The 10,540-nt window shown below is 40.4% G+C and overlaps 2 protein-coding genes across 3 annotated transcripts; both read left to right on the forward strand.

Annotated features, from left to right (window-relative positions):
• The first annotated feature begins 406 nt into the window (after positions 1-406).
• LOC115750567 lies at positions 407-4,902 on the forward strand. 2 transcript variants are annotated; one of them, XM_048285953.1, is made up of 9 exons: positions 407-687; positions 1,567-2,162; positions 2,548-3,071; positions 3,516-3,566; positions 3,649-3,765; positions 4,163-4,258; positions 4,372-4,470; positions 4,549-4,608; positions 4,701-4,902. In XM_048285953.1, the coding sequence occupies exons 2-9, from the start codon at positions 1,643-1,645 to the stop codon at positions 4,764-4,766; spliced, it is 1,533 nt and encodes a 510-aa protein (XP_048141910.1). In that variant the 5' UTR covers positions 407-687; positions 1,567-1,642; the 3' UTR covers positions 4,767-4,902. The 2 variants fall into 2 exon arrangements, with proteins under 2 accessions (XP_048141910.1, XP_048141909.1); XM_048285952.1 differs by having other exon boundaries at positions 407-656; positions 1,568-2,162.
• A 1,015-nt stretch (positions 4,903-5,917) lies between these two features.
• On the forward strand, positions 5,918-10,540 carry LOC115750579 (choline-phosphate cytidylyltransferase 2). Its single transcript, XM_030688048.2, has 9 exons — positions 5,918-6,148; positions 6,508-6,621; positions 6,940-7,035; positions 8,695-8,737; positions 8,812-8,967; positions 9,126-9,194; positions 9,453-9,563; positions 9,643-9,941; positions 10,474-10,540. The coding sequence occupies exons 1-8, from the start codon at positions 5,997-5,999 to the stop codon at positions 9,838-9,840; spliced, it is 939 nt and encodes a 312-aa protein (XP_030543908.1). The 5' UTR covers positions 5,918-5,996; the 3' UTR covers positions 9,841-9,941; positions 10,474-10,540.

The raw sequence follows: 10,540 nt of genomic DNA on the forward strand, positions 1-10,540 counted from the left end.
ATCAAAATGTTTAAAAATGAATTGGCAAAAATGCAATAAGCTTAGCACTTTTCGGACCATTTTCTTGTTGTGTTAAGGTATCGATTTTCCTACCCAAAAAGATATTCCATAACTATATTCACAAAAAAGCCGATTACATGAATAAAAGAGCTATCGATTATAGGGTGAGGTTAACCGATCATATCATAGTCAAGTTTTCGATTTTTGGAACTAGGAACCGAACCGGTCGGTTTTCAATTTAGCCTGTGAATCGGGCCTACCTTTAAAGAAAATAAACTTGTAAGTAGTAATAATAGAAAAATATACCATGTGAACAATATGTGAATATACGAAAGTAAATGAAATTAATGTAAACCCTAGTCCCTCTTTTTTTTTTTTCTTTTTTTTTCTGTTAATTTCTCCGAGTGACTGAAACGGTGAGACTCGCCTCTCTCACGCATTTGCCTCTCTCGCCTCACTCCAACGTCGGTCTTTTAGAACGAGCCGCAACGCAGCCATCTCCGCCGTCGCCGTCGGCGTACTAGCAACTCCTCTTCGCCGTCGCAGGAGCGTCGACAGCTTTCACTCCTTCTCCCCGCTTACGACCTTCGCTCTCGCTCATTGCGCCTGACTCTCTCGAGGCTCGCTGCCGTCGAGCCTCACCTTCACCAAACCAGGTTCGTTCTCTCTCTCTCTCTCCATGAATTCGATAGGTGCTTCGAAGTTTTTTTAGGTGAACAATCCCGTGGGTGTGTTGTCATTCGATTCAGTTCGGTGACGCGCGATTCATGCAACAATTTACACTGCTGTTGCCCCCTTGAGGACGGAGGGGGCTATAGAATCCCGTTTCTTTCGTTGTTATTGCTGGTGAAAGAACAAAGGTTTCCGATTTCTACAGTTGGGTTTTTGGGTAATGCTGAAAGGAAAATGGGAATGTGATTTTCGGAATTTAATTGTACCCACCACCGGCTTAGCTGGTGAATATTCTTTTTCCATTGAATGTGGTAATCGCATACAGGAAGAAAGAAAGAGAGAACTCATAGATGCAAGAAAGAGAGAATTCATAGATGCAAGTGATTGCTATGATAGATTTGAAATTGACTTCTGTGTTGTTTTGAGTAATCTGATTTAGATTTAAGGATAAGTTGAAGGTGTCATTTTGTGAACCAAATAACTTGAGCTCAATGAGACTGTAATATCAATAGAGTAGTTGGAAAGAGAGAGGTACTGGGGGAGAGCAAAGGATGGAAAAGAGAAATTTTGGGAGAGGGGACATACATTTGTACCGGTAGTTGTTGGATTCTACATCTTCTTCAATATGCATCTCTTTCTACATTATTCTCCCACAACAATCGAAGTAGTTAAACAAATTTCCTTTTATGACAAAAAGAGGACAGTCAACGTATTTTCTCTATGTGGTCCATATGAAAACCTGGTGCTTCTGCATGGTTATTTCCATTGTATCCTGCTCTTTGCTACTGGTTTATACTCAAAATGATTCAACAACTATAGTCAAACAGTGTACTGGAGTGAAGCTACATTTGCGAATTACTGACCATATATCTGGAACTTGAATCTTTAAATGCAGTTCTGCTAGCATGAAGCTTTGATAGCTTTCTTTATCGTCTTAGCAAGCAGCTGAAAAGAAGAGGAGAGGAGTAGGATGAGCGCCCGTAGATTATCCCCGCAAGTAGCAATCTCTTGGTCCAGTCTTATCTTCAAGCAGGGCCTTGCCAAGAGATCAATACACACTTTACCCTTCCTGTACTCCGATACTTGCTATTCCTCTAGCAGAAAAGTCCCTTTCCGTCATCTTCCCAAATGCCATTTCTACACTTCCCAAGAGGCGGCATCGAGAGCTGTTCATGAACTATTGGCGGAGGTGGAGAAGGAGAAGCAGAGAGAGAGAGAGGCTAGGAGGAGGGCTGGCCTTGATACCAAAGACATCGATGCAGAAGATGAAGAAGACTACATGGGCGTAGGCCCGCTTATCCAAAAGCTCGAGAAGGAGAAGCTGAAGGGCGATGCCTCTACTGATCTCGATTTTTTTGAGGAGCCCACTGACTCAGAATCCGATGACGACGATGAGCGGTTCAGCCCAAACAATCTCAAGAAGAGGTTCGAGCAATTTGAGAAGAAGTTCAAGCGCCATGAGGACTTGCTCAAGAATTTTGTTGAGTCCGGTACTTGCATTTTGCTTTTGTATTCCTCTATCTCTTCAATGTTTCAATTCCTTGGTGATTTTTGGCGCTAGTTGAAGGTGCATATGGTCTTCGATCATTATAATGAGTGGGCACAAAACGGGCTTATGATGCTGATGCAAGAATTGATTTCTGTTGAATTTGTCTCAGTGGGACCAGTGGGATTGAGTTAGACTTGCTAAATGGTTGTACTTGTTAGTTTATGTCCACTGCAGTTTAGATTGCTGAAGTTTCCAATAATATACACACACACACACACACACACACACACACACACACATATACATATATTTGGTGCTTGAGCAGTTTTCCTGCCATTTCTATGTTACTGCTTTACCCCTCTTTGTTTCTGTGTGCTTTGTTACAGATACACTTGATGATGCATATAAATGGATGAACAGAATCGATAGGTTTGAGGATAAACATTTCAGGCTTCGTCCAGAGTATCGAGTCATTGGAGAATTGATGAACCGTTTGAAAGTAGCAGAAGGGAAGGAAAAGTTTATTCTTCAGCAGAAACTAAATAGGGCTATGAGATTGGTAGATTCGAAGGAGGCTTATGATCCTAATAATCCTGCTAATTTCGGAGTCATTCAACTTGCACAAGTGGATCCCTCAGTTGATCTTTTAGATCAGGCGGGCTTTGAGAAACAGAAGCAAGTTTTACAGGGGGTTGATGATGATGAGGATGAGGAATTTGATGACATGAAAGAGAAGGATGACATGCTGATAGAGCAAATTAATGAAATTGATAAGATACTTGAAGAGAAGTTGGCACAGTTGGATCATACTTTTGGAAAGAAAGGAAAGGTGCTAGAGGAGGAGATCAAGGACCTCGCAGAGGAAAGAAATGCTTTAACTAAAACGAATATAAGGCCTCTTTACAGGAAAGTAAGTAATGGTGGCATATTCTGCTTTATTTCATGCAACAGTTGTCTTCTTAGAGGAACGGGATTTCTGGTCTGTGCCTTTTTCTATTAATGTACTCTTGCAAATAGCAGACTACCAATGGCTGCCATAGGGCATTGGATAGGATTTTTTCTTCAATGTGGTGACAAGTTGACAACTACTGGAGCCATTGCTATAGGAACAACTTTCAAAGACTCCTAAATTTATTTGCATCTTATTCTATGACTTCATTGCGTGTACTATTTAAAGAAAGGTAAGACGAAAAAGGCAACCTCATGGAACTTAATCTCTTTAGTGTGTAGAATTCTTTTGCTTCAGACATTAATAGTTTGAGTACATGCTATTATTCTTTCTCAATGGCTTATTGCCCTTTGAAATTATTGGACTCAATAATACATAATAATGAAGTTTCGTTATTGATGGCAGGGATTTGATGTGAAAGTGATAGATCTGAATCGGACTTGTAAAGTTACAAAGGTATCATCTGCTTTAGAGCTTATGCTTTGATTCCTTTATGGATATTGAGTGGCTTGAATGATATTTGTGGCCTTATTCTCAGGGTGGGAAGGGTGGGAAAGTGGTCAGCTACACTGCTATGTTGGCTTGTGGAAACTACCATGGTATTGTTGGTTTTGCAAAAGGAAAGGGCCCTAAGCAACCTGTTGCTTTTGAAAAGGTATAGTATTGGGTGATTGCTGTTTGAACTCTCACATGTTATATCTAGTTAGCTAGGATTGTTTTTCGAACATTGTTGTCCTTATTTTGCTAAGGAGGAATTTGAATTTAAGGGTTGAAATCATTAACAAAGTATTTGCTGATTAAACAGTCACTGGATAGAAATGTCCTGCATAATCTAGAGATGCATGGTGTGCCTTTCTTTTTGGTGGTAGGGGCATTTCCTGGTTACTCTATGTATGCTTGCTTGAATGTACGTTCACGTGAAGGCCCCTGAACTACTGTGATGAGAGAAAAGCTGCTTGGTTTAATTGCGTCGGATGTTTGATTATCTCGAGAATTTGGGGTGGATAAGAAGCCCTTTTCATTTATCTTGCGATTTTGTTTGAATCAATCAGGCATATGTAAAATGCTTCCAGAATCTTCATTATGTGGAAAGACATGAAGAGCATACAATTGCACATGCTGTACAGACAACTTACAAGAAAACCAAGGTTTTAAATTTACTCTTACACTGTGCTGGGTTTTAACTACTGTACTTAAGTGGTCAAAGATCCTGCGCTCCCCGTGGTTTTTCAAATCTATCTGAGGATTGTTACTCGGTTAGGTATATCTGTGGCCGGCTTCAACCAGAACTGGTATTAAAGCTGGAAGAACTGTTCAAACAATTTTGTATTTAGCTGGTTTCAAGAACGTGAAGTCTAAGGTAACAGATCGTGTTCCAAATGATAGTTAAAGCGATTATTCAGTTGTACCTCTGTTGTAAACATAAGTTCTCTATTAGGTCATCGGCTCAAGGAATCCTCATAATACTGTTAAAGCTCTTTTCAAAGCTTTGAATGCGGTAAGTAGACCCTGCCTCTTTCACCTGATGTTATGACTCCTTCCTTTAGCCTTCTCAACATGATAAAACTTGTTGATGTGATGTTATTACAGATTGAAACTCCAGAAGACGTTCAAGAGAAGTTCGGCCGGACAGTTGTGGAGAAGTACTTACTATGAAGTCTTTGTGTCTGCGAGCTAAAAAAATGTTTGGCCGGTGCTGGAACAGGTCGTGAGCTAGTTCCTACGATGTCTTTTGAGTCTGCAGGCAGCACGTTTTCTTGGATTTTGAAGGGGTTTTGACTATCAGTCCCTCTTTTCGAAACTGAAGCTTTTGCGAAAAGTCGAGTCTTTTCCGCCGGATGAGTTCAGGCCATGATGGGCGTGTGCTCTTTGCCTACGAATCTGGATTTACCTTTGGATTAAGGTGTATCAGTTTAGTTTTTACCGAAATTAAGGTATCCATTTAGATACTTTGACGTCGAAATGTGAATTTTCTTTTCTCCGCATCATCCCAACAACCAATGCCCTGCTTTAATCCCAAGTTGCATTTTGCATTTGCGTACCGTTGCGATTTGGATTCTTCTCGGTCTGTCTTTTTCAGCTCTTTTGGTGAATTTGCCGTTTGATGTGCCTCCTCATCACAGCACAACCATACGAGGGTGGAACACATCAGATAGCCAACATACATCAGCTGCAAAACAATGGATTGTCCATAACGTTTAAGATGTAAAGAGATCATATAAATCTCCTCAGTGGTCGGGTCGACTGTCGTTGGTCCTCCTGGTCGTTCGCCGGCCATCATGGCTTGATGTCATGAGTGGTCACCGACAGAGGAAGAAGGAAAAAAAAAAAAAAAAGAAAAAGAAAAAAATTTATTAAAAATTCAGGAAAATAAGAAGAAAAAGTAAAAATTATTCACTTCATTGTCAATTAGGAGGGTTGGTATTTACATTGGCGATTTAGTGATTGTTAGTCTAAATTGATCGAAAGTATTATATTCGCAAATCATTTTTAGATAATTTGACTATATTGAAAAGTTAACGGCTTTTTATGATTTTATTTTTTTTATTTTCTCATGCAAAAGCGCCCCATCACTCCGCCAGCCAACCCACAGCGAGAGAGGTCACACGTGGCAATCGAATGGGGCCTGCGCTTGTGTGTGTGAATGCAGGGGATTGGGAAGCACGAGCGTCGGCCATCCACGTGTCGACCGCAGTTAGGTGCCAAAAAAAGAAAAAGAAAAAAGAAAAGAAAAGAAGAAAAATAATCCACAAAAATAAAAAAAAATAATGAAAATGAAATGGGGGAAAGCCGACGGAAAAGGGGAGAGAAGACCCGTTCAACGTTCCAAGTGTGGATTCCGGAGGTTTTGGTGGTTATTTGAAGACATCTTCGATCGTCGCGGCGATGGAGAATCAGGCGCAAGCAGAAGCACTCCCGCCTCCTCCCGACAGCCCCGATCCCATGCCTTCGAGCAAGCCCGTCCGCGTCTACGCCGACGGCATCTACGATCTCTTCCACTTCGGCCACGCCCGCGCTCTCGAGCAAGCCAAGAAATCGTTCGTCCCCCGCTTCCCGTTTTCGCTTTCCCCGATCGCGTTTTCTTTTTTTTTTTTTTTTTGGCGCTTCAGATCGTCGTGTTTCGTTAGATTGGTCACTTCGTTCTCCTTCGCTATCTGTGTTTGTTGTCGCGGGTTTTGATTTTGCAGTTCGATTCGCGCCTTCTCGTGGCGTGATTCGCGGGAGGTTTTCCCCGATTCTTAGCGGTGTTGATCCCGCGTTGGTTGATTGACGCTTGTGAGGTTTGATTGGCTCTCGCGGGTTGAGTTTCGTTGGGTGTGTCGTTGTTGTGTGAGTTCCTATTGCGGGAAATTGGATTCCAAAAGTGTCTGATTATTTTTTTCTGTTTGGGGCGTAGGTTTCCAAATACTTATCTGCTCGTCGGATGTTGCAACGATGAAATCACCCACAAGTTCAAGGGCAAGACCGTCATGACGGCAGAGGAGCGCTACGAATCGCTTCGTCATTGCAAGTATGGTGCTAGATCCTTTGTCTGAAAGCTCGTTCTTCTGTCAATCCCTTGTTATTTTGGCGTGCTGTTCTGTTACATATTGTTGCCAAAAATGGGGTGATGAGAAACAAAGGTTTTAAGCAGTCTGCACCACAATTCTGATTTGAAAGAAATCTAACAAAAGGGCACCACACAGCTATTCATTTATATTTGTAGGACCACGATGACGAGCTTCAATCGAATCATCCATGACTTTTTTGATACCTTTGCTCGTTCTTATTATTCCTTATAGAAAAGGAAACACAAATTATTTACTTGTCGATCTGTTTATTTCGTCAGATGGGTAGATGAAGTTATTCCTGACGCTCCTTGGGTGGTCACGAAAGAATTTCTTGACAAGCACAACATCGATTTCGTAGCCCATGACGCTCTTCCGTAAGACTACTAAACCAAATATTTGATTTTGCGATGAATGAAGTATGCTGGATGAGATGATGTCAGAGATGAAAAGGCTATGTTTCTGGTGGAATTGTAAGGGCTCTTATTGTAAAGGAGAATGAATGATATAAACATGAGAAGAAAGAAGCGCATGTATTCTAGCCTGGACAGCAGTAACCTACTTGCAGTGATCTTGGATAAGAATCGATAAATAGCTAAGTGAGAGTAAATTGTGGGAATGCTGCTTGCCTTCTGCTACCTTTTGATCCTTGTAAGTAGCTGATTATTTGTCATCCAGGAACAATTAGTAAGACAATACCCGTGAATTTGCATCGCCTACCAAAGAGTTTGTGCCTTATAGTTAAGCAGCGAAAAAACATTATCCTCGAATTACATGCTGAAGTACAAGAGAGCCATCTTCCTCGCGTGTTATCCAGGCATAACGGTCCAACTGACTCTATGACTTCCGGATGGCTAGTCATTATCCACATTGTTTTGTGGAAAAACTGATTTGAACCCCAGAACATATAGATGTGATTCCTTGAAGGAAACTCCATAGAAATGATATAAAGTACTCACCCTATTAGGTAGTGACTACGAATACTAAATTAGATGCCATTATAAAATCCCTTAAGAAGCTATTGAGGATGTGTAGAGGATGGTACTCTTTGTTTGTGTCGCACAATAAGTTCTGTGCTGTTGAAATCTCTCCCATGTCAAATAGTGGATAGTAGGATGTGTTTTATCTATCTCTTGTACTGAATCCAGGGGCGTTAGCATGAATTAGGAAATATTGCTGACAATTATTTACTTGATTCAAGTGCCAAAGGAGATGCATACAAATTGCTCTAGGCCTTTCACATGAAAATAAAATTTAGTGTTTCCTCATGACTGCGGTAAATGAGCGTAATAGGTCCGTACTAATACATCCATTCCTTAAGTTCTCAACTGCGGGCAGTGCCCTATGGAGGCATTTCATGTTGTGTTGTCTGTTTTCTAAAGGGTACCGCGGGCTTCTAAAGCCAAAATCTGTTTCTTTTTTAGTCACATGCACCTATGGCATCAGAATTGATTGAAACTCTAGAAAGTTGAAAGTTTTTAAGTTGACTTTACGAGTATGGAAAAATAAGAGTTGACTTTGAAAAAATGACCATCATTTTGGCTATTTCATGGAGGCTGAACTCCATCATATGATCCAATTCGAAAATATGTGAAGGATATCTCCTACAAAAACTGGATTAAACGGATGACATGCTAATTGTGGATTCCTTGGTCTGGCTGGCACATTCATGTTATGTTAGTTCATTACACTCCCTTCACTGGGCTTGTGAATATCCTTATTCATCTTTATCTAGTCAATACACTTGATAGTTGGTTGAGGGATGGGCTTTTGCTATGTATTAGACAACAACCCAAAGTCTGCGTGCTGCCCTGCCCGGTCTTGGGCCTAAAATATTCATATGCGTATCCATCTATTTAAATCAGGGACTTGTCCAGGCTCCACCCAAATGGCCATGCAACTAGAAATGGTCGATATGTTTGCTTCTAATATTGGGGTTATATTTAATTATTTCTTCAATATGATAATGACTTTAGTCAGCTAAACATTTTATAAGACATGTTGCCCTTATATACTCTTTCATGAAAATTGCATAGTTATGCTGATGCCAGTGGAGCTGGAAACGACGTATATGAATTTGTACGTAAGAGATCTTCTGCTTCTTGCCTTTGCTGTTTTTTTCTCCAACTATTACATTAACAGGAGTTTTACAGGTCAAAGCTATTGGGAAATTCAAAGAAACCAAGCGCACTGAAGGGATTTCTACTTCAGACATCATAATGAGGATCGTCAAAGACTACAACCAGTATGTGATGCGGAACTTGGACAGGGGTTATTCAAGAAAAGATCTTGGTGTTAGCTATGTGAAGGCATGACTCTTTTCTTTCATGTGAATATGCGCTTTCTGATGTCCTGATGTAGGTCCAAACTATTATCTGTGGTTATGCATTTATGTGTTTTCTACGTTCACATAGTAGTGAATAATCTCTGTTAGAGGCTATATTTATTTGTGCAATGATGTAAGCAGGAAAAGCGACTGCGGGTGAATATGAGACTAAAGAAGCTACATGAAAAAGTGAGGGAACAACAAGAGAGGGTAAGTAGGAGATCAAGCTCCAGTTTATTTCATTCTTTTGCCTTAAGTGTCTGACTCGATGTTTCTTTTGAATTTAGATTTTCCAATGAGTTTCTTTGTCTTACATGTGAGCTCGGGGTGAAATAGTATTTCTTGAATTTCCACATGGGTGAAGAATATTCTTTTCTTCCTAAGAGGGAATTTGCCCAACATTGACAATTACTTGTATTTTGTTTCCCCACACGTGTATGATATAGTTGTGCGGCCTTCATGTGTCAGATTCAAACTGTGGCAAAAACTGCTGGCATGCATCGGAATGAGTGGGTTGAAAATGCGGATCGCTGGGTTGCTGGATTTCTCGAAATGTTTGAAGAAGGTTGCCATAAGATGGTAAGTAATCTCGACTTTTGTAGCTTCTAACGATTCGATGCGCATTTCTTTCTAACTCACAGTTTCTGTATCTCACCAGGGCACGGCCATCAAGGATCGGATCCAAGAGAGCTTGATGCTATCGAGAGATTCTGGATACCTGTTGCAGAACGGGAAGGATGAGGACGACGGCACCGGTGAAGATGACGAGTACTTTGATTACTATGGACAGGAAGAGTATGATGATAACGATGAGTATTACGAAGAGAAAGCAGAGGAAGTGCAGAGAAAGAGCTAAACGTCTCAACTGCCGAGTGCCAGGGATTTTCCGTTTAGCTTTTGTGTGCTATTTGTTCATGGAGTGCAATATATAGCAAGTGCGAGATCATATACACTTAGGCTGCGTTTGGTCGTCGGGATTTCGGGTCGGGATAGGATTGGATAGGATAGGATAAGAAATCTAGGGATTTGGCCATATCCTATCCATCATTTGGTAAACTACGGATTTAAAGTCGGATATTCTCATATCCTATCTTATCTCGCATTTGGTAGAAAGCGTATATCAATATAAATGACATATATGCTCTATGTGATGTTATGAAATATTCCAATCTTATTACTATAAAAATAATATTCTCATACAAAAAAAAAAACTTGAAAATGTACACATTTTATTAGATTTTCAAAACTCTTTGCAAAAAAAATAAATAAAATGAAAATAGAAACAAATGAGACAAGAAAGTTAGCTTTTATATGACGGATAAGAGAAATCCTATCCGACCTTATCCTACCCCCTCCCCTAGGATTTTTTTATCCGGATTATATCCCCCTTATATCCGACATTATACTATCAGGGACACCTACCAAACACGGGATATGATAAAACATACCCTATCCCGAGTTTTATACGGACGACCAAACGCAGCCTTAGATGTATCCGGTATACCTTGTCCTTTTTGTTTAGTTTTATGAATTGAAGATTTTACATATTAATTATT

The sequence above is a fragment of the Rhodamnia argentea genome, chromosome 10, assembly GCF_020921035.1.
Source record: "Rhodamnia argentea isolate NSW1041297 chromosome 10, ASM2092103v1, whole genome shotgun sequence".
In the NCBI taxonomy this organism is placed as follows: Eukaryota; Viridiplantae; Streptophyta; class Magnoliopsida; order Myrtales; family Myrtaceae; genus Rhodamnia; species Rhodamnia argentea.

Coding starts and splice junctions, on each gene's coding strand:
- LOC115750567 (XM_048285953.1), top strand. CDS start 1,643: ATGAGCGCCCGTAGATTATCCCCGCAAGTAGCAATCTCTTGGTCCAGT. Junction 3,766..4,162: donor AACCTGTTGCTTTTGAAAAG/GTATAGTATTGG, acceptor TGAATCAATCAG/GCATATGTAAAATGCTTCCA. Junction 4,259..4,371: donor CAACTTACAAGAAAACCAAG/GTTTTAAATTTA, acceptor TTACTCGGTTAG/GTATATCTGTGGCCGGCTTC.
- LOC115750579 (XM_030688048.2), top strand. CDS start 5,997: ATGGAGAATCAGGCGCAAGCAGAAGCACTCCCGCCTCCTCCCGACAGC. Junction 6,149..6,507: donor CTCGAGCAAGCCAAGAAATC/GTTCGTCCCCCG, acceptor TTTGGGGCGTAG/GTTTCCAAATACTTATCTGC. Junction 6,622..6,939: donor GAATCGCTTCGTCATTGCAA/GTATGGTGCTAG, acceptor TTATTTCGTCAG/ATGGGTAGATGAAGTTATTC.